Source organism: Exserohilum turcica, assembly GCF_000359705.1.
Source record: "Exserohilum turcica Et28A unplaced genomic scaffold SETTUscaffold_27, whole genome shotgun sequence".
NCBI classification, from domain to species: Eukaryota; Fungi; Ascomycota; class Dothideomycetes; order Pleosporales; family Pleosporaceae; genus Exserohilum; species Exserohilum turcicum.
In genome coordinates this window covers 50,614-73,018 of record NW_007360103.1, presented here as the reverse complement: position 1 = coordinate 73,018, position 22,405 = coordinate 50,614, and the positions used below count along the sequence as shown (strand labels likewise).

Genomic DNA, 22,405 nt, shown 5'->3' with positions numbered 1-22,405 from the left:
GCACCACAGACACACTTCAAGCACAAACTCGTATTTGTAAATAAATCTAGTTAGAACGGCCTCGGCCAAAGTCTTACATAGCCTCGAGCTCACTAGACTCTAATGGAACAATAATAATAATAATAATTAGTAGATAGAGACAGATACATCAGTATAGATTAACAGACGTAAACTCTTTACTATCGCGTTAATACCCTTTTGCAACAGGTGCCCTCCATAACAGTCCTGTCTCTGGTTGACGCAGCCCAGGTATGTTGTCAGTCAGTATCAGGGCGTCAGCCCCTTCACCTTTTCTTTGCAAGTTTGCACCTGCTACCTCTATTACATCTTCTATTGGTGCCTTAGTAGAACTCTTAGGCTTACACCTTTGTGTTAAGAGTGGATCTTGAGTGGAAGTAATGTCAGACTTCTGGTGTCAAGACTCTAGAGTTGGTTTTCGCGGATAGAACGGTAGGGTGCTATATTGGACAAGGAGGTCCTAACAAGATATATTGCTCGTAACTTAAGAATGTATCTTGTCGCTCTCAACTTAAGTTGAACACATCGAGCCATAAGGGTTCGATGCCTATTGCTCAGTAGTGCCAAGAACTACTGATCACTGAGCACCGTGCAGGTGTTCATGCAGAATGCTCAGTTGCTCAGTTGTGCCAAGACAGCTGATCACTGAGCATGTCACGTGACGGGCGGCACAGTTCTGCAGGATTGCGGCGTAGTCCCGATCCTTCAAAACGATTACTGGTCCTTGCGTGTCAGCGTCTTCAGGGATCGTAACACCCTGTTTCTTACGACTTTTGGATTGCTTACTTGTACTAGAGTCTATGGCAAAATACTCACATCAAGATGAGATGTTATGCTTTGTAGAGTTAATAAGTCTAACTGTAAGGGGCTCGACCCCGGAGGGTAGTCTTAAGCTCGGGAGCACGATCGGACAGGCCAAGGTAACAAGATTGTATTCGATAGAGAGCTAAGCTCTCGGCTACGTAGCTATCTATATACAATGCTGGTTGCTAGGGTAACAATCGGGCCGGGCAGGTGGAGTAAACGAGGTCGTAGACGAGTATGGGAGGCGAAGGGCGTTCAGCCCGTTACACTAACCACTATATTAGAGTAGACTTTCCTAAGATAACTACTACTCTTTATACCCCCTTAGCGTTTTCCTCCTTACTTCCTATTGTTCTTGAATAGCGCTTTATTTGTGTATTCAGACTCAAAAACCAAATAGGACTTAGATACAAATTTCTATATAACTATCTTTCTTTATATTACTAATCTTCTGGTATCATAGAGTTAACCCTAACCCTAACCCTTAATCCTAACCCTACCTACCTACCTACCCTAGAACACAATGGGCTCAAAGGTAAATAATCACTCTTGTGAATAACTGCTCCCTTTACATATAATGAGACGAAATTTAAATCTTGTAATTCCATTAATGGAATCTAAATACCCTAGTTATAAGCTAATTTATCATATGTAAAGTGGCTTTCTCAAATAATTAGCTAACATAATTGTTTATGACAGTCCAAACGCTCCACGAATCAACCTCGTACAAACAGGCGAGATGTGTTATATCCAAAGCTAGCTAACCAGAACGTAAACCAGCACGACAATCTTGTACCAGCTTCATTCACATTTGAACATAGTAGCGAAATCACCGCACATTCTGCAACAAAGGAAAATGACAAACAGAATCGTGGGGTCACGAAGGCTACCAAAGTAGATAGAGAGAATGCTCTTAACAAAGATAAGGAAGAAAAATACCTAAATACCAATTCTCACACCCCTATCAGGGCATCTTCTTTAGATATCGACATCACAATCAACAAGACCCGTATTTCTGTTCCTAAGAAAACGAAGAATACACGAAGACAACTAAGAAAGGCACAAGAATTCTTTCAAAAGAATCACCAAGAAAAGGACTTTGAGGACGAGAAAAGCGATGCCTGCATGAACTTCGGGCATAGCGATGACATTTTTGAAAATCTCCGTTCTATGGAAATACTATTGAAACCAGATCCTTCCTACATGGATAAGCAAACTGAGATTACTTGGAAACATCGATCTACTTTAATAGACTGGATTATGGGAGTGCATCAGAGATTCAACTTCTCACCCGAGACTCTGTTTCTTTCTGTTAATCTTCTCGATCGGTTTCTTGCATCGACAAGTATTCAACTAGAGAAACTGCAACTCGCCGGTATTACTGCTCTGCTAATTGCATCAAAATATGAAGAAAACAAAAACTCAAATAAAATAACATTGAAGAAATTTTTATATATGATTGAAGACGCTTATAGTCATAAAGAGTTCATTAGTGCAGAAAAGTATATGTTAAAAAAACTCGAATACAATCTAGGATGGCCTGGCCCTTTGAGCTTTCTGCGACGTATAAACAAAGCGGATGATTATGACATCGAGATACGCAATATGGCTAAGTACTTTCTAGAGGTTGCAACTCTAGACGAACAGTTTGTGGACTGTATTCCTAGCTTTCTTTCCGCAGGGGCTTACTATCTTGCACGTGATATACTCAAAAAGAGGGACTGGGTATGCTTATAACTATATGCTTAATGCTTTTCAAAAGACTAACTAGCCAACTCTAGTCACAACTGCATATTTATTACTCCGAATACACAGTGGACCAGCTGAAAGACCTCACAGACGCCATTCGTGACAGCTGCTATCTGCTTGGAAATGAATCTCATGTTCTGAGAAAGTACGCGGATAGGAGGTTTCGCTTTGTTTCTATAGAAGTCAAGGAGGAGCTTGAGAGAACTAAGAAACTCTCATTCAAGACAAGAGATATATATGGAGAACCTTGATGAGATATATGCTATGGCACGATAGGGATCGAGCGCAAGAAGATTGAGGGGCGACTCGTAATTAGGTAGTCGAAAAACGATTATAGGTGGTAAATTGAGTGAACAAGGTGTCTATCTACTCCGAAAGCAAATTTCAATATATATCACAGTCTAATCGCGTGCTACTCCACCACAATACTTAGGATAAGAAAGATCTTGGATCTAAATAGTTGGCTGACTAATTAGTTACCACATTTGAATTTTGGTGGTAGGCGAGACCTGTTATAGATTGCGAAGACATGCTAGTCCTACTAAGAAGTTCATGTACACTAACTGTTTACTTAGGGTGTGGTCAGTTGAATATTTTGGAAGTGGTTGGTGTGATGGGGTAGGGTGTTACAAGTAACAGACAAGAGGATTCTCACCCATGATGCTGACCTCGAGTGGTTGAGGATATACCAGGATGTCAGCAGGCAAGACGATCGCCGCGGGGTGCGATCACGTGATTACTATCATGCCAAGCTAGTGTCATTAGTGATGACACCTATTAGATGTAATGGCAGGATGGGATAGTGGTAGATCACGTTTATGGATCACATCCTAGCTAGACTGAAAAACAGTTATAGGGTACCCGGCGTGGGTAGTAGTAGGGAATAGGGTTACTAGAGCTGGGTAAATACATTCATTAAGAGACGCGTCCTAAGTGTCTCTAATCAAGCATAGAGGCAGAAATCAATCAATTCAAGCTATAATCATTAATCACCAATCCATCTCCCCGATCCAAATATTTAACTTAAACTATTCTAATCCAAACGTCAATTACTTGTACATCTCGAGTACCTTGTTCTTGAAGAACATTACAATCTGACAGCTTCTAACTATATTAATATGCATGTCACAGTATATTGCTATCCGATACCATTATATACCTTGTCTGTCCATAACCTCTAGCAGGATTAAAGCCAATTTCGACCTTGATCAATTTTTTTGGTGAGTTGCCTGATCTTACTCCTGCAGGTTAACATAGGCGCTGGGAGGAATAGCGCTCAAAATACATGCAACTGTCAGCAGCTCAGCTCTATGCTACAAGACTGTTGCATCGTCGTCTAGTCAGCTTTGTAAGTGTGCCTACGCTATCAGCATAAACATCATACAAAAAGTCACCACGTAGCGTAAGCACAGTTCTTCACATCTGTGAGGGATACAATAGTATTAGATTTAGTATTTAACAAAATACAAGCTATTGTCTATCTATAGCGTGTAAAGGAACTATGCCGCAATCCCTGAATCCTTCTTAACATGCCAAGAATATCCCAAGGGGGTTAGCGCTTGCCCTGTGGTGTGAGCCTCCTTTTCCTAGGTTCCCACAATTGAAAACCACATGATTTATCAGCGGAAGTGGCGGTGCTTCTTCGCCTCGGAGCCTAGCGTCAACATGTCATCATCTTCCCTGCTGCCTCCTTTCACCACTCACAAATGTAACAACCAACAGCTGGCTTGAGATGCATACGCGAGATGCACTAGGCCGGAATTAACCCCAGCCTAGTCACGATACCATAGCTGCTCCCAACCGTCCTTGCACCTCTTCCTTCGGGGCTGTTGACGCGCGGTCCGAACGTGTTGTCATAGGTCAACCTAGTTGCACTGCCCCAGACTCCGCCTTGTCAAGTGGTCAAAGCTTCAACAGTCTATACATAAGACTTCGTCTTCCCGAAGCACCGCTTTCTCTGCTACAGTAATACACGATGTGCGACCAAGTAGTGCTTGGTGCAGCGTACGATAGAGGATCTGGTACGTTCTGTTTGCATTCTGTGACGTAGGCTTTGTGGATATGTGCATGTCTAGTATATCAAACCAGGGGCTAACGTTGAGGCAACAGCAGCGGATGCGAATGAATTGTGTATGCAGAAGATGTCGTCTTCGGACGAAGAAATATAGCACACGGCACGGATGGTGAAGATAGTGTTTAACGAAAAACTCTCCGAAGGACATAACTCGTTAGTTACGGCGCAAGATATCCGTCTTTTCTTCGAGGGCTACTTCCGAGGATGTGGTATATGGATATATCGAAGGGTTTCGCCTTCTAACCGACTAGTGGCTGTGAAGTGGGTGGTGGTGCTGAGCCATGAGAAAGATCTGCCATACTCTGAATGGAATAGGTGCGCACTTGTACTGGAGAGCCATGGCTATCTTTTATATCGCACGATAAGGTTGCTGGATAGCACAGACTTATCTGTCCTGGATAGATGGGCGAAGGGTTGTACTACTCTTGAAGGTAGTGCTAAGCATATTCGCGATGTCTTGTTGCGGATGGGTAGCGAGTGGTTAGGCAACTGCTAGTATTAGGTCTCTTCATGGTCACTTCTACGGCGTTATCATGTAGTGTAAGGTGGAATGGTTATGTTCTGGTTTTTATACCTAGTTCTGTAAGACGCTGCGCTCTATAGAGTAATTGCTTTGGTATACAAGGGATTAAATTTGATAAGGAGCTAGGCTCTCAAGCTAAATGGCTGTCTATACACAATTCCCGTTGCCTAAGCAACAATCAGGTTAATCAGTTCTGGCAACTAAGCGCTGTTCAGATAGTATGGGCAGAATCTAGGTGCCCAGTGATCGCAAGATAGATCGAATGCCGATCTTTAGTAGTTAGCATGTTGATTCAATGATCTATCTCACAACTCGTTCTTATGCTCGTTTACGCCACTATGTTTTGTTTTCAAAAAGAGGGCCTACGCACCTACATGCATGATGGAAAATCTCAATCAAGCCGTAGAAGGAGTAATTCGCATGAAGTGGTATGATAAGATCTAGATATGCTACTGAGACTTCTATCAATCACCCCTCTGCCCTGTCTATAACCCTGTCTTTTCGAATGTCGCAGAAATGCAGAGAACAAGCCTTCTTTTCTTCAGCACCGATACCCGGGACTTCCTCTACTCAAGTATGTGCAACCAATCAACAAAAGATTGGACAACTATATCGTTTGAAACGACGCCTTCATGGAGCTAATTAGTCTTTCTTTGACTATCTTCATCTCCTTGTAATCGTCTTGTGCTATTTCTAAGCTTGTGTCCTTTTTCGTCTTGGAAAACACAATGGTCTTTCCATTGTCACCCGTCGTGGACGAGGTTTTTAGCTTAACAGGTATCCAAGAATAAATGGATGGATCGCTTGCTGCGACGGCGGTTATCCAATCAAATGGCGCATAGGAACGTTGCTTACCTGTGTCTTCAACCCACTGCTCGACCATGCTGTACTCTAGAGTGTTGCTTCCCAAGATAGTTTCACATTCCGACAATCGCAATGTGAAAGGGCAAGTAGACTGGCTGTCCATACTTCTGATACATTCCGTGGGCACGAGCTGGGTTGGAATCGACTCCCTTACTACACACTCCAAGAATTCCTTAGCGGCCCTTTTGTCTTTATGAGTGTTGAATGGGTCGTTGAACAGGTTTCCAGTTTTCTTCAAGGTTCCGTTCATCATGGTAACAAGACTAGGTTCGGGTGTTTTTTTAATATAAATCCAAGCCTCGGTAAGAGGCCCTCCAATAATCAGCACAGCCCCCTCAGTCTGGCAATTCGCCGTGATGAGAGCTGAGAGGTCGGTAAGTATATCATCATTTTCGTCAAGCGCCAACTCTGCTTCTTGTCTTCGGATGTATTGACCACATGTCTCCCTAAGGCTAGTGCGGAGTTTGTTCCCGCGCTCCGGATTGTCCTGTGTGGCACGGTACTTGGCCATCTCCTCGCTGTTAAAATTGAATTTGAAATCATGCACATGGAACGCGTGACGCATGTCTGGACTGGGCATTTTCAGAAAAGATTCTTCGTGCCAGAAGATCTTGAAATCCGTGCGTTTAACGCCACGGTTCTGTAAGGATTCCATAAGACGCAGTGCTGAAAGTTTCGTATACATCTTGGAATCCCTCAAGACCTCATCGTCCTCTAGAGTAGAGTCTGCATAGAACCATTTCTTAAACTGGGGTTCGACGTCGGGAATCTCGTCCCGTATGGGCGTGATCAAGGTTTTGATACTGATCGATTCCTTCATTTCTGCGTAGACATTTTCCTCATAGCGAGGCACGCTGAAGTCGACAATACGCGATGACAGAACTATCGCAATAGGCCAAGAGAAAGAATTCAAAACGTGGTGTGCCATAAGAAAGTTATCCGGGTCTGGTATGTCGATAAATAACACAGTCTTGAACTGCTTTTTTGCCATATTGCCGCACGCCCCTCGCATTGAAGTACGTTGGGTAGATGTTGATTGAGCTGGTGGATCCGAGACAAGAGATGGATCCTAGCTAGACAGGAGCAAACAATCGATGAAAAAGAGGGTGTAACTGCGAATTATTGTGTTTCTGCCTTCTAACTCGCAACGTATATGACAGTATTATAGATATGCAGAGTCTCTCAGCCCTCAGCCCCCAGCCTGTGGTTCTATGCACGGATAGCGAGCGGACAAAGCGTTACAATCGCGTGATGTGATCGTAAGCATGTGATGTACGACGGGCGATTGTAATGTCTGCATAAGCAGCGTGCTCCCACTTCTGTAAGCAGCATGCTGGCCCTGGTTCCGGTCATCGTCAAGGCTATGGTTAGCCTTGTTGTAAATTTACCACGATATTACCGATGATTGACTCAAGAGGCTGTTCATATACCCCAACATGCGATCCAACTGGCCCTAGGAATCCTGACTCTCATTTGTCCAATTCACTGAGATCAGGGAGATGTTGTGTTTTCTTTCGATTAGTGCAAGATCACATGACAAACACCAAGAAGATCAGCCCGTCACCTGCCAACGAAACCAGTGAATGTGGCAGAATCAGGTAGAAGAGTAACGAATCTTAACAATACAGTCTTAATGACTGAAATTCTCGCTAGTTAGTATGCAATGAATTTGCTCCAAGGTAATTTCGATGGAGGCCTGTTGTCTGGGGCTCGGTTCGCATTATGAACTTTGCCGATTGGCACCCAGTAGTGGATTGGGCTGGAAGCTCATCAGTAACTGTGTTCTGATTGTGACTGCTGCCTTGCTGTTCATGCTAGTCATTCATCATCTTCTGCGATCAACGACAGAAACCACGGCCGCCAGACGGTCTCAGCCCAGTTCATGAGCCAATGTAGCACAGCCACGATCTTAAGGGCATCAAAGCAGTTCCGCGTACTTCCAATCATTTTCTGTTCCCTAAAGACCAATTTTTCGCTGGTTTTCGTGACAACTAGCAAGTGCCAATCATGACCTTGTGAGATGAGCACTGGTATCGCTGGCCAGTCCTTGTGCATAGCTGCGGGCGCAGTTTGGCCATCCTCCCAGAGTAGCTCGCATCGCCGCAGCCACGCGTCTGTCCAGATCCCGATTTGTGGTTTACCGTCTGTCCACGACTTCATAGGGCCCTTGGTTTCAATGTTAATGGCAATGGGTAGGTGTTGTAGACGGGTGACATGGTTCCAGGATTTGACCGTATTTGAAGCCAAGGGCCGGAGGGACCGATAGGCGCTTAAAATGATTGAGTCAGGTTGGAGGCAGACAGCATAGTCAATGATCAGGCCAGGGAGGTTGTGGTTACAGAGCGCTGGAGGGTCGATACGAGCAGTTTTTCTTAACAATATTAGCCCACATCGCTGAATGTTAGAACAAAAGAGCAAGACCAAACTCACACGGAATGGACGGAGAGCGCCTTCGAATGCTGACTTGTCTCAAGCGCGACCTTGAGTAGCGGATACTGGACCTCCGTGTTCCACTCATCCTCAGCTCCTCCTGCACCAGAATTCAATTCCTGTGCGGCGCAGACGATGCTAGAAATCTTGCTGATTGTAGGCTTTGCTCCATACCCAGCACGGCGAAGATAGAGTCTGCCGGTAAAGGAAAAGCCTTCACTAGTCCCAAGACTCGCAACAACCTCCGCCAACTTATCCCATGAGACTATAGACTTGTCCAAAACATCTACAGTATCAATCTCTGCGATGATGTCGTCGTCCGTGATAGCGCCATTTGGGGAGAGTGTTGCAAAGCGTATTTTAGAGGGGCCGCAGAAGCTTTGGTCGCGAGTTGGTGTAATAGGCCGCTGGGTTGGCTCAAGACTTAGTGACTCCGTGCGTTGGGCGGGATGGTCAAATGTGTCCTGGATGATGCCTGGGTTGCGCTCGTTGCTGCGCTCGGTTTTGTTGTGCCGTTGCCTACAGCCGTGTAGTACCATCTGTCGGGTTCGTTTGGTTTTGGCAATCTCAACATCTTCGTCATTGTCGCTCATGCTTTCCTCGCGTATTCGCTTCTCGCCTCGCGATTTGCTCGGCTTGTGAGCCTGTTTCCGGCGCTGGATACTGGTTCTTGCTTGTGTCATCCAGAATGTCAAGGCAAGTTCTCTCCATGACTTCGGTGCGTCGCACAGTTCTGGGAACTCTTAGTACATAAGCTCGACATGCTTGTTGTGTACTGGAATCTTGTCGACACCCTGGTAAGTAACTAGGCCTGGGTTGACTTTCTGGAATGCGGCTGTCCCTCGCGCTCTGAGCTCTATCTTCATGTCGTCGTCGTCGATCCCAAATTCCTTGAAGAAGTCATCTTCTTTCTTGGTTGAGAGCTGATCGTAATCAAAATCGTCTACTGGTGGTTTGCGGTTCGCCATAGCTATTCCGACGTTGGTGGAGAGATTGGTTAAATGGGATGGATTGTTGCTAATTGCTGCAGTTTACTGCAAAATGATAATCGCTGCCTAATCTAAGAAGTGAATGAGGCCGCAGTGAATGAGGAGTAGCTACGTCACCGCGGACAGTAGTTATTCAATCGATACTGTAGGTGCCTAGTGCTCGCGCGCTGCGCTTTCACCAATTAGGTAATCACCATTCACTGCTCACTATTCACTGATTCACTACGCGACGCGTCCATGTACCACGCGTCCACAATTTGCCCCAACGCTCGATTTGCAGCGAATCGCCACCAATATCTCTCTATTTCACAAAACTGCTTAACTTGATATCCTCGTTACTCTACTACGCTTTATATGTGAGGAGTGGCGTGTCACTATCAACAAAATGGCGCGACGGAGGCCCCCAAACCCGGATTTCGACTACAACACCACGCCAAAGAAAGAAGATGACTTCTTTGATGGATTTCAGATCATCGATAGCGACACCAGACTCGAGCTCAAGGCGCGATGCAAGAAGGCCTTTCTACAAATCAATCCCGACTTGGTAGCCTACTATGGCACCGATAAAGCTGCTCTTCATAAGAAACACGTCCAGCAAATGTATCAAGCATCTCCTGAGCTCTGCGAATCTCCAGAGCCATGGAAAAGACTGGCCATAACGTGGTGGATGACCCAGGCTCGGACCAGCGTACACAGAAGCAGACCCAACACAGAACACGGAAAGCGCAAGCGCTCTGTCAGTCTAAGCGACGACGAGACCCGGATTTCGCCACAAAAGAGGACTAGAAGACGGCAGCCCGAGAATGAATACGAGGGAGACGCATCTGTTGTAGAATCGATTGAACCATTCAACAGCGACACTGTCAAACGAATGCAGTCTCTGAGTTTGCAGCCGTCCCCATCACCACAAGTACCGCGCCGAGCCAAGCCCTTTTGCGGACCCACTCAAATCCGCTTTGCTGCACTTTCATCAAATGGTGTCATCACAGACGACGATATTATTGCGGAAATCGAGATGGAAGAGATTTTGACGGATTCAACAGTGTCGCGGGAAAAGCCTTCTGCGATAACCACCAGTCTTGGTGATTGCAATGGGTTTTTCTTCATTAGCAAGCTATATCTCAGTCCTAGGTCAAACCAACGATTCGCCATCACTCATCCAGCATTGCTAAGAACTGCGATGAGAGATTTCTTCCCCGGCTCAAAAGTCACATGTACTACTTCACCAATCCCAAAGGCGTGCCAATCTGCCCCAGCGATATCTCGTCAACAGGACCTGAGCCAGGATGAGTCTCAAGAAGAAAGGATGAGCTTTCCAGACAATAGGATGGAGGGGCTCTGCCAGAGCTCGACGTTGGACTCTTCACATCAACGCCGCTCGCCAAGTAGTACTTGGGTTGTCTGAATTTGAATCCTCGACGCTAGAAACGAGGCCATTAAAGAGTCCCGGCCGGATCTGGAAATCAAAAACACCAGGCCAGTCAAATCACCAAGACGATCTCATTGGGGTGCATGGAGGTCTGGGCCAATTTAGTCCCACTCGACGCTCCGAACAAATAAATCAAGATCACGGGGAAGCTTTACACCGCCACCCAGATGGAGAGCAGCGAACAAGCTCGCCTATTCCCCGTTTCGGATCGGCTAGTCTTGATAGCCCGCCCGCTTTGTCAAGCAACGAAGACGGAACTAGGGACGAGGCTGTGATGGACAACCATGATCAACACCATCACGCGGACACGAGCGACGAGTTCATCCAAGGCTCTCAGCACTCGGGAACTCATGCGTGGACTCCTATAAACAAGTTGACTTGGCGGTGCGATGACAACAACGAGCAACAAGAACCAAATAACCAGAACAATACACACACTGACTCTGGAACCACCTCTACACCGACCGCCAGGAAGAACACCAGTTCATCGACTATCGAGTATGGCCCAACCACGCGCCCATCAAGTCTATCTTACCACAAGCCCATAGGCAGTGAGATGACGGATCTTATTGTTATCAGCGACAACGAACCCGATAGCTCAACGCGCAGCTCTAGTCCGCAGATAGTCACACCAGTATTGGACACCAGGCCACCAGAGATACACTTTGATGAGGACGCAGATATGGAACCAGACGAAGAGCTCGATGCAGATGCCCAGGCTGAGGCTGCGGCCTTACAATACACTCTCTCGTCTACAAAGACGGTCACAGCAAAGAAGTGCGCCGCGAGAATGGATCTAGACATATTCAAACGCGCCGCAGAGATTTTTCAGTCACCCTTGGCACACTTGCAAACCACAAACGGGGAGCCGCGCGTCCAGGTACCAGCTAGCGTGGGACTATCGCCCGGCTACAGAGCCTTCCCTCACCAGTTCTCCGGTGCTGTCGAGATATACATGGATGTGTTTGGAGAAAAGCGTGGCTGTATCTTTGCCGATGAGATGGGGTTCGGCAAGACGCACACAACACTGTTGACTTACTGGCTCAACTTCATGGCAGTGGCTCAGGAGCACAGCAATATCAAGCCCAAATTTCCCACCACATCGAATGGCACCATTCATGGTACTCGCCCTCGTGTTGGAGCTACCTTTATATCAGCCAGCCCACAGGGGCTCAAGGTGTGGCCGCAGGCTTGGCGGGACATATTCCACAACAGTGGAGTATGGAAGCAATTCCCAAAAGCTTGGCGTCCGAAACTCGTCATACTGCATGGAGATGGCGCAAGATATGCCACAGAGTTTGGTGGAGAGGAAAACGGCATCTATTCAAGAATGAGTCCACTGGAGTGGGCGGAGATATTACCACGCCCAAACTGGGACAGGTCTCGTGAGCCAACACACCCGCCGAGCAAAAGCTTTGATTGGAATTTCACAGAGCCATGCAACTGGCCAAGGATAGATGGAGCTACGGAACACCAACCTACCCCGAGCAGCACTCGGTATGTCATTGTGTTGACAAACCAATCATGGAGAAAGCATATTACGTACACATGGCAGCCGAAAAAAGCCAATAGGGTGTTGGAGATGGAATTGGCGCATCATACCAACGAAAAACAGAGGAAGCCAACACGACAAAAGATGCAACAGGAGATTGACTCGTGGTTCCGAAGCACAAGTGGTGGAATTGATGGCACTGGGCCTACCCAGGCCCGACGCCGTGTCAAACTCAGCAGCAAACCGCCTACATCAAATTGGAGGATTTGCGATTTGGCCTATGCAGCCTGGGTATTCATTGACGAACTGCATGCAGCCAGTTCTATAAACACGCTTACTTATACCGAAGTGGTTGACGCCTTTCGACGCAATCGCCAGGAACGTGACTGGCCAGGCGTCACGGGGATCACAGGCTCAGCTCTGGCAAACGGCATCGATACAACCATAACATTCGCGGCCAAAGCCCTCAAGCGCCAGAGGCCAAGACACGACGCCGTCCAGTCTCTGTCAAGGCTCGACACTTCCCAATTTTCAAAAGCGTGGAAAGAGACGCAGATGATTTTCAAGAGTTCCATGAAGAGGCTCCCCCAGAGGAGACAACATTGGACCGAGAATGCAATAGCTCGACAGCCAGCCATCAGAGACATGAATCAGTGCTTTTCTCGCATTACTCAGCGTTTCTTCATTCTACGAGATTACGATACCGAGAGCCCATGGGGGGAGAGGCTGAAATTGGTCAACGCAAAACTAGACATCAGATACCAGGAAATTCAGTTTACGCAAGGATCCCACAATACGCTCATCGCATGGGAGGAGAAAGTACGAGCGGCTGTCGAAGGGAAATGGAAAGATGCCAAGAGAGAATGGGAGGAGCAAGGGTATTCTGGCGAGATGCCTCGACAGCCAGCTATCGACAAGGCCGATCCAGCTGCGTACATGACTGCACGAATTCTTAGCAGTTTTCCCAATCTCATCAATGCCATCAATGCATGGTAGAGAGAAAACCCCAACAAGCAACCCGTCATAGGGCATCAGTGCGAGTGGGGCGAGGCACTTGGTGGTAGCAATCCAGTCATCACACACGCTTTACAATCAGACGAGAATATCCGGGCCTCTTTTCTATGGGACATTGCCAAGTACGCCTGCCAAGGATCAGCCAAGATGGATTTCATCCTACATGAGGCCAGGTCCATGGTTGGCCAGCAGACTACCATCTCTCACCCCAACCCAGTCAGCTACCAGAAAAAGTACGTGGTGGCTAGTTCCTTGCGGCTAGCGCGAGCTTTGGTATGGTGTCGATTAGTACAAGAATTCGGAGACAGGAGCGTAGTCAGCGTCACCAGCTCCAAGGATAGAAGAGTCCTTGTCCCGCTCTGGCAAGACATTCATGGTCCGGTATGGATTATGGTTGCTGGTTTACAAGTCATCTGTCAATCTATTACGCTGGTTGAAGGAAGTCTTCTCCATGTTCTGGAGCCAACACCAATAAACAATGACGCGGTACAAGCAGCCAATCAACAGTACCGAATAGGTCAACAGCAGCCAGGGGTGGAGGTTAGGTGGTTGGTACACAAAGACTCGTTTATTGAGTCAAATATGGCGAAGAGGAACGATATAAAGAATCGATTTGCAGAGGGAGTCAAGGGCTCTACAATCAAGGACAATGAGACAATGTATTCAATGGAGGAAGATGACATGGAAGTCGAGGGCTAAATAGCATGTCATGGGACTTTCGCCAGTTTAGGCATATCATGTACAGTAAAGAAGCAAGCCATTTACCCCATCTAGTTTCGCCCAAGTATGCTTTCTTGACTGTTTTCGGTGATCACCCTAATCTTCAAAATATGATTCTATATAAGATATGCACGGGTCTAACAGGGACAGCCTCGGAGTATTAGCGCGTCTACTCCAACATCACTAGTAGATCCAGGATAGGCAAGTGTGCAGACTTTGGGTGGTACAAGACCCATATTTCATCTCATTTGTGTAAGGGGCTACGCTCCGTGGAGCAATTGCTTGGTATACAAGAGTTTGTATTCGATGGAGAGATTGCTTCTAGGCTACGTGGCTGTCTACATACTCGCCAGTTGTCCAAGTAACAGTCGGGCCGATTAGGCCCTAGTAATGGCTGAGCGCTGTTCAAGACAGCGTGGGTGGGGTTTGTAGGGACGACCCGAGATCTCATCGAGGAATAAGACCAAAGGGCACCAGCCCGTTACTGGCATAATGCTATCTAGTGCGGGTTATGCGACTGTAAACGCGTTTGTTCATCAGTTCATAACTATATTATAAGCAGTTCCTAGTGTTGAGTGGTATATGTTACTGCTCAATATAGTGTAGACTGGCGATGGTCTTTTTGCATTTCAACACCTAGCGCGTCTTAGGGATTATAATGTATTGTCCTGCTTCACCTATTTACTGTTATTCTTCTCTAAGACCGCCGCCCATCACTTGATGCTCTCCAACAACTCCTAAAACCCTCCAGCCGTCTTATCCTCAACGTGTGCGCCCACCTATCGAAAACCATTCCTATCGATTCTGCTATAATAGCGCGGTTCCATACTTCGCCACAGATAGAGACCTGCGGTGCGATCATCTACACTTTCTTTTAGAGCTAAGGCTGAACTCTCGATTAGATATATGTAGCGAGGGAGGCTAGCGACCTCTATCAATCTGCTTTATTTCGAACATAGAAGTGAAAAGTGGATTAGTCTTACTGCTTATAGCTGTTCATGCCGTTTTCCATGTCCGGAATGTCGCTAGCCACGATGTAATCCTTGACATACGAGTGTTTAGTGACTATGGCATCAAGGTAAGCGAGCGAGTACATAAACCATCGAAGAGTCGGCCGGCCCGAATTCACCCCTACTAACAGAATTGACATTGGTTTTTGTCGTTGATGATTTCGCTCTTTAGATCTTAGTAGGCCTTGATTATATTCCATGCTAATGCCAAGGTGTATGATAGGTGGTATTGGCATAGAATCGAAAGGCTTTTTCAGCAATACCAACAGGCCCATGACTACATCTAGATTGCGACTTTTAGTAAAATTTAAAGAATATGTGTTCGGCATTACTCTACAGCAGTTCCTAGACGTCGTTGAAGTCCGCAACGGTTGCAGTGGTTATTTCAACAGCTATGGTCAAAAGCTTAGTGGATGCAATCTTCTTAGCAGTTTTGTAGAAAGAATAGCTTACCATGCGTTAGAAATACCATTTTGAACATAATTCGAGTCGAATTCACGAGACTGCGCCCCCGAACCAGAGCCTAAACTTGGAGCTACCATATGGCCCAGCTAATCCTCCAGTTGGAAGTCAGCTAGTCCCACAGTTGCCGGTTCTATCCAACGCGTTAGTTCTACACTATATCGCCCGCACATGTTGCTACTTACTGACATAAGCGGGATCCACGACCTTTTTGCCCGTGATCCTTTCGATGTCCTGAAACACAAGGTCGATGGGAATGAAGAAATACGTTCCGGTGCTACCCATTCCAAAAAGCAGCCCTAGCTGCGTTCCGGATGCTTCATGCAATAGTATACTACCAGAGTCTCTAGGTTCAAGGAATGACGGATCTTTTGCGTTGACCTTGGTTACACCATAGCACGCCCCAGGGTTCTTTTGAGTGAATCCATGGACTGCCGAAATCTGCTGATCTTCCTTAGGGTTAATGAAAACAATGGGAGAGTTGATCTCTCCCAAGGTCCCGCCCGTGGTACGTCCAAGCTTGGCAACAGGAACATGCTTTCTGTTGACGTTGAAGGCTGACCATTGACTGCAATGCTTCTTAGGCACCAGCGGTGACGACAACGGGAATTCACGTTTAGGCGGGAGCTGATTGACAACGTCGTGTTGTCGGATGTCGACGCTCACTAAAGCCCAATCTAGAAGCCAACGATATTCACGCTCCTGGTGTCTCTTCTTCTCTTTGGATCTACCTGTCTCTGGTTCCGTCGCATACCTGTTCGCTAAAACGGTCCTGCGGCCTGAGCCTGCGTAGACGACACCAAGATCGAGACTGGCCTGTTTCACGTCCTCGCGTTCCTTTTCAGTCGCTTTCAGAGCAGTTTTTATATTCCCCTTTCCCCTGGCAGCATCACTTTTGTATGTTTCGATCGACACACGGAGGAAGTCTAGGTAGCTGTTATGATCATTTGTCGCGGGAGATAGGATGCGTTGAGGAGCGTTCGTCAATGTTCTGTTACCGACCCTCAGAGCTCCGTCGTTGGTCTCTGAGACAACTATATTGGGGTTAGTTTGAATACCATGAGACTGGCTGAAGCTCTTACCTTGGTCAAGTCGGTCATCCCTGACACAGTGCCAGTTGGTAATGCCGCATTTGACGCCGCCCTCAAGTGTCACAGCTCCTCCTAGAGTGCTGCACGCATTGGGCACACTGAAAATGCCAATAGAAGAGCCCATGTACACGATCTTCCCGTATGATATGCTCCTAACCAGGTTGGAGGGCTCGTACTTCCTTCTGGTACCTAGGAGTGACACGCCACAGAGGATTTCGACCTTGAAGTCGGGAGCAATCTCTATAAGAGCAGCTGAGATTTCGGGAATGATAGTTGTAGTCCATTTGGGTTCGCGCGCAGTACGTGTTGTAATCACGATAGTCGGAGGGCATTCTCCAGGGTCGTCGCTCCAACCACGGCGTATCATTTCCAAGGCAAGCCACTCATGCTGTTCCAACAGCCCCAGGACGATTGGCGCTACAGATTCCTCCCATCTCTCGACAATGCGGGAATCATCGCAGTGGATTGGAAAACTATTGAGAGAGTCTATGACGCGATAGTCGATAAACTCGATCTGAATGTCGTTCGTAGAGTCATGTTGTTTGAACACCGACCTGATTCTGGTAATGGCGTTGACAACGACATGCGCGTGTTCGTGCATGTCGATAGGGCAGAGGAGGGTCAGGTATGGTGAAAGATCATCTGTTTCTGGGGCATCACGAGGAACCCTGAAGACAAAGCCCTGTGTTTCATTCCAGATAACTTGAGACTGCAGAATAGTGTTTGCTTCTTCAATTCTCTCGTAGGCATCTTGGACCATCTCGAACGCGCCTCCTCGGATAGTATCGATAGGCATGGGAGGTAGGGCTGGCCACCCAGCACGGTATTCGAGCTTTGATTGATCCATCTCACGCTGGATCTCTCCATCGGATCGTGAAAGCAATCGACGTGTCTTGCGTTGATGGACTGCTTCTGCGTCCAGCGGGACCGGGCTGCCAAACCGCTCTGTCATTGTATAGGACTTGAAAGAAGTGACGAGGAGAATGTTTATGAAGTAGGGGCTGGGCTGGGTGCAGGTGCGGGTTGCAGGCAATTAAGTTGAGTGGAGGATACTAGATAGCAAATATTTTGGTGGGTGAGGTAACCTGCCACGTGCCTGGGCTGTGCTTTTGGGTCCGCGTGCGCCAATCAACAACCACGTGATTCAAATGCATTCAGCAAACGAACAGGCGGAAGTTTAGCATATGAATGAAACAAACATAGGACTAGTATTGATTTTGAGGTGGTTAGTAATGATGGATGCGCAAGTGGCGGGCGTGGTTGAGGACGGTAAAAACGGGTGCCGCTGTGGGATCTGTTACGTAGATACCCTGACTTCTTTCACTACCATAATTGCTGCGGCTGCGTGCCTATCTTGGCCGCGCTGGCTAGTATAAAAAACACGGTACTTGATCCTTAGACCCTCCCCCAAAGTCACTTCGCGATGAGACAACTACACTAAGTTGAAATAGTTGAACTGTTGCTTTTTGCTATACTGGCATCCTTCAGATTGTAACTAGAAAAGTGCCCAGGCCAGCCGGCAGATTTGATCGCGACATATCTGGAACATTCACTCGTCTCCTCCGCTTGCTAAAAACCCTCGTGTACAGAGATAGCGATAGCCTTGACCAGCACATCGACGCGTTGTATACCTTGCGAACTAAGATGCTGAAGCGATGCGAATAGTTCTTATATAAGGTCGTTATGGCTATATAGGAAGTCTTCAATCCTGAAGAAATTAAGGGTTTATTCTTTCTCACGCGATCCAACTAGATACAATGAATTATATTACTTATAGAAATCGAATCTAAGCTTCTTGAACTTGCAAGAAAGCTGGGTTTGTAGATCGATTTATCCGCCCATGCAACTTGAGGGTCTTCTTTAGGCCAACCTAAATGCATGCCCGCCAAACCTACAATCCTCCCCGACCGCACTCTCGCCGCCCACCGAATAGACCCCCGAAGCGGCACGGTCGATCTACGACGATGGAAAGAAGATACGCGACGGCATCATGAATGATTATGGCGAAGACTTCGATTTGGCGTCTCTTGAGTGTAGTCTTGAGGCATACCTTATCAAGAGGGTTACTCAAGCCTGCAATGACGTGCTCGCAGCTGGAGATGGAGATGGAGACAATTGGACCGAAGCAATGACAGCGACTGGTATTATCACGAAAGAGCTTCAATATGCAATCATAGATGAGGAGTTGGAGACTATCCGTGGTACACAGTCTCTCCAGGCTTGGCTCGCAGAAATCTTCGGCAAATACTTCCGCACATTCGAATACATGGATGAGATCCTTCTGGAATAGGAAGAAGCGAATTCGTCAGTGCCGCATCTGAGGGGAGGAGCCGGCGAAGAAGACATTGCACCACCACCACCTGGACATCGGGCCTTATTCAAAAGCGTCGAATTTCACAGAGCGCAGGGCACCTTCTGTGACAATGAAATCGACCTAGTCAGATTAGTTTCAACGTTATGCCCTACGGACTTGCAAGGCCAAGGGCGACAGATACCCTATGTCGGAAAGCTAGAGCTTACAGTGCCGGCACCAAGCTTGCGGCTTCGAAACCCTGTGGCTGTGTAAGCCCCAGAGTCTTGTCAGTAAGTTGAAGATTACGTGGTAGTCAGCTTTGGCTTTATAATCATAATCTCTCTTGTATCATAATAACACCTCGTTAGCCCAATAGTAAAGATCCAAACTCTGTACAGTTGTTAGCGATTGCGGCTTCACCCTTCCACGCAACTGCGCAGCGGTTTTGAACAGCCCCACCTTCCATACATAGCTTAGCGCAAGAAGCTATCCACAGTACAATTGATATAATTGGCCAATTCCTAATCTTATGATAACTGGACTTTTGAGATGCTGCCTGCGGAGGTGAAGCCGTAGTCGCTAATCACTGTATGTATGCATGTGCACATGTAACACTTACTGTGACTTGCTATAGCGCCCTACATGTTGCCTGCTGCTATTGTAGCTAAGGGAGAGAGGAGCGTCTACTAATTAGAGAAGAACATAGAGCCTGGCATGAAACAATGAGACCTGCATACCTACTATTAATATACTGTTCTGTGTTCTGGCAGGCGTTACGAAGTGCGATATCTTGATGCAGAAAATATGTTAGGGTTGCAGGTAGTAAATGAATAGTCTCTGTAGTGCCTATAGAATAGAACGAGTGTTTCCAAAGGCATTTAACAATGCCCTTATTGCGTGGAGAAGTAACTACTAAGCTTTAGTAAAGCGTAATTAGAGTTTTCAGGCAATAGATGAGCAGTGGGTGAGCAGTTCACTTGGCCTCAGATCAGTAAAGCGTTTACATCACGTAGCAGGTTACTAACTACTAGACATTGCGAAGCTTTTGACACACTATCACAAACAAGACATTAGAGAATTTACACAGAGTTGGCTCTTAGTCTGAGGATTGTATGCCAAGACATCTTCAAAGCAAACAGGTTATACACATCATCTAGCGCTATAAAGCGAGCCTGTTCTGTACGCAATGTTTTAGAATCCAACTCTTACTAGAGACTAATCAAGCATTTCTTCTACTTATAAAAAGACAAACCCTCTTAAATATATCTGCATTATACACAGATTATACTACAATAAAGATTATAGCGCTTTGCTCGCTGTTTATAATCGCCGTAACTGGCCAAGAGGAGTATAGCTGCGTGCATGACGGCATACCAGCTATTGCAATCACGGCGGGATAGGGCACTAAGTCTCCTGCGAAAGAGTTCTTCCTACCGTTGTTCGCTAACTGCTCAGATGCGGAGTTGAGAAGGCCTCAGTACTATACACCAGGGACTTTGGTGGCTGAGTTGTCTTGCTATAATGCTAACTAAAAATAGGAGAAGTCTCTGTAAATAGAGAATGTAGTGCCAGAGATGGCCAGCTCTTTCGTAGCTACAGGAATCACTAACCAGCTCGGATTTGCTAGAACTAAGCAAGCTTTACGTCTCGGTGAGTTCTTCCCTCTTGATCTAGTACGTTGTGTTGCTATCTCAAAGGATGCGATAAAAGTGTTTAATAGCAGCGCCTCGACGAACATGAGCTGAAGCGGAGCGGCTGTGCCTATGTAAGTGGGAATTATGAGGCTTGCGCACTTGTGAAAAAGTAAACATTGGTCGGACGAGAAAACTTCGATATGGATATTTGAAACTAGTTTCTGTATTAAATAGAGTAGCTTGAGAATACAATAGATCGTACCCTCTATTAGTTCTCTAATCATATGTAAGCTATCAAATATTCTAAGCTTGATCGCTTATTGTACAATAAGATTACTTTATAGAGGTTCCGACTGTTGTTTTTTATTCTGCTCATATAGTTGCGAAGGTAGAGCGGGTAGACTCTTATTCAAGTCTATTGGCGGAACCACCTGAACATAGCCACGTCTTAGTGGCCTTTCTTTTACCGTGATGTCCATTTTTCCATCATTTACTAGAAGTTGAGGGTCTTTCTCTTTTGGCACAAACTGCAAAGCGCCTTCCGAATGTCTGTTGGCTACGGAGTGAGCCCAACTATGCCTACTGAAGGTTGATGAGAGAGCCACCTGCATTTCTCTTCGTTCGAGGCTTTGCACTCTCTTGCTTCTGGTAGAAGCAACTTGATTGGGCTCCATACCGTATCTAAAATATGTCTCGGTGATAAATATCCAGAATACGTGTGTAAACTATCCATCGAGATTGTTCCAGCTTCAAGGGCCAGAGACTTTCTGCAGGCCCAGTCTGGGCTCTCCTGATCTGGCGTCGAACACGTGCTATACATGTGTACACCGTTCATTCCAATGTTTCCGGCCTCAATGGCTAGAGATGTTCTGCAGGCCCAATCTGGACTGTCCTGATCCGATTGCGACCTACATTCAGACCTATTAGGATGCTGAATATCCAGACGTAGCCTTCGAAAATTTCTCGAAACTGGATCAGACCTAGTTGATACCTTCGTTGGAATACCGCCTCGTTGCTTTAGAGAGACTGGTGAATCTCTCTTTGGCACGGCAGGCGCAGCTCTCGGTCGCTCGTATCTCGTATCTACACAGCCCAGATCAAGGACACTGTCAACTAGTGAACCATACTGGCCGATCATGTATTCGATAAGCGCAGCCTCCTTTCCGAAAGGGGGTTCCTTAGTGGACGTTCGATGATACTCTCTGACTGCCGTGTGATTAACCACACTTCTCTCACTGTCCTTCTTAGTCGTGTCAGCCACATTGAAGTGATTGAATCGCCGAGCAGATCCCAAAACCGATGTAAGTACTTGAGCTCATCGCAGCTAATTGGAACCGATCCTATTCTCATTCGATTCGCACTGGACGACAGGCATTTATAAGAAAATAAATTTTAGTACTTACCTCGGCAGCGTCCCTGGAGCCCTTGTGTTCTTCTGTTTCCCTAGTATGAATGGACGATGAACCGGTCTGATACGAGTCTAGCGTTGCTAGTGGCTGCACTATATAGTCTTTTTTATGTTCATCTTCGACCTCCATGACAAAGTCTGTACAGCTATTATTGGATATATCGTATTCTCCAAACACGTTAAAAGCGATAGAATTACGCGGTTGCGTTTGATTATTAAGCCGTCCGCCAGCAGGGGTGCGACGGAATATCTCGTAGTCCACTGGGTGGCCGTCTTTTCGTGACACAACGCCTGGGCAAGGGGTATCTGTAAAATTCGCCATGCTACCGTAGCGCAAGCTAGATGAAATCAAAGTGATACTATCGTCAGATTTACTGTTTGATGTCTATTGCGACTGCGTT

The 22,405-nt window shown here is 46.6% G+C and overlaps 8 protein-coding genes across 8 annotated transcripts; 4 read left to right on the top strand and 4 right to left on the bottom strand.

Moving 5' to 3' along the window:
- Window positions 1-1,947: 1,947 nt before the first annotated feature.
- On the top strand, window positions 1,948-2,822 carry SETTUDRAFT_161871 (uncharacterized protein; the record flags this gene model as incomplete). The annotated part of the gene is made up of 2 exons (XM_008028605.1): window positions 1,948-2,547; window positions 2,604-2,822. 2 exons carry the CDS (start codon window positions 1,948-1,950, stop codon window positions 2,820-2,822), a joined length of 819 nt encoding a protein of 272 aa, XP_008026796.1.
- A 1,726-nt stretch (window positions 2,823-4,548) lies between these two features.
- SETTUDRAFT_169700 (uncharacterized protein) lies at window positions 4,549-5,357 on the top strand. The gene is made up of 2 exons (XM_008028604.1): window positions 4,549-4,592; window positions 4,681-5,357. Exon 2 carries the CDS (start codon window positions 4,752-4,754, stop codon window positions 5,139-5,141), a length of 390 nt encoding a protein of 129 aa, XP_008026795.1. The 5' UTR covers window positions 4,549-4,592; window positions 4,681-4,751; the 3' UTR covers window positions 5,142-5,357.
- Window positions 5,358-5,775: 418 nt separating this feature from the next.
- On the bottom strand, window positions 5,776-7,023 carry SETTUDRAFT_47928 (uncharacterized protein; the record flags this gene model as incomplete). The annotated part of the gene is made up of 1 exon (XM_008028592.1): window positions 5,776-7,023. The coding sequence occupies one exon, from the start codon at window positions 7,021-7,023 to the stop codon at window positions 5,776-5,778; it is 1,248 nt and encodes a 415-aa protein (XP_008026783.1).
- An 833-nt stretch (window positions 7,024-7,856) lies between these two features.
- Window positions 7,857-8,644, bottom strand: SETTUDRAFT_72639 (uncharacterized protein; the record flags this gene model as incomplete). Its single annotated transcript, XM_008028597.1, has 2 exons — window positions 7,857-8,403; window positions 8,463-8,644. Coding segments are annotated over 2 exons (729 nt in total), but the record flags the coding sequence as incomplete, so codon positions are not given.
- Window positions 8,645-9,836: 1,192 nt separating this feature from the next.
- On the top strand, window positions 9,837-14,085 carry SETTUDRAFT_40218 (uncharacterized protein; the record flags this gene model as incomplete). Its single annotated transcript, XM_008028583.1, has 3 exons — window positions 9,837-10,836; window positions 10,877-13,330; window positions 13,400-14,085. The coding sequence occupies 3 exons, from the start codon at window positions 9,837-9,839 to the stop codon at window positions 14,083-14,085; spliced, it is 4,140 nt and encodes a 1,379-aa protein (XP_008026774.1).
- Window positions 14,086-15,085: 1,000 nt separating this feature from the next.
- Window positions 15,086-17,621, bottom strand: SETTUDRAFT_40217 (uncharacterized protein; the record flags this gene model as incomplete). Its single annotated transcript, XM_008028582.1, has 3 exons — window positions 15,086-15,461; window positions 15,570-15,651; window positions 15,764-17,621. 3 exons carry the CDS (start codon window positions 17,619-17,621, stop codon window positions 15,086-15,088), a joined length of 2,316 nt encoding a protein of 771 aa, XP_008026773.1.
- A 1,038-nt stretch (window positions 17,622-18,659) lies between these two features.
- On the top strand, window positions 18,660-18,959 carry SETTUDRAFT_29162 (uncharacterized protein; the record flags this gene model as incomplete). The annotated part of the gene is made up of 1 exon (XM_008028573.1): window positions 18,660-18,959. One exon carries the CDS (start codon window positions 18,660-18,662, stop codon window positions 18,957-18,959), a length of 300 nt encoding a protein of 99 aa, XP_008026764.1.
- Window positions 18,960-21,152: 2,193 nt separating this feature from the next.
- On the bottom strand, window positions 21,153-22,326 carry SETTUDRAFT_40216 (uncharacterized protein; the record flags this gene model as incomplete). Its single annotated transcript, XM_008028581.1, has 2 exons — window positions 21,153-21,836; window positions 22,000-22,326. 2 exons carry the CDS (start codon window positions 22,324-22,326, stop codon window positions 21,153-21,155), a joined length of 1,011 nt encoding a protein of 336 aa, XP_008026772.1.
- Window positions 22,327-22,405: the final 79 nt, after the last annotated feature.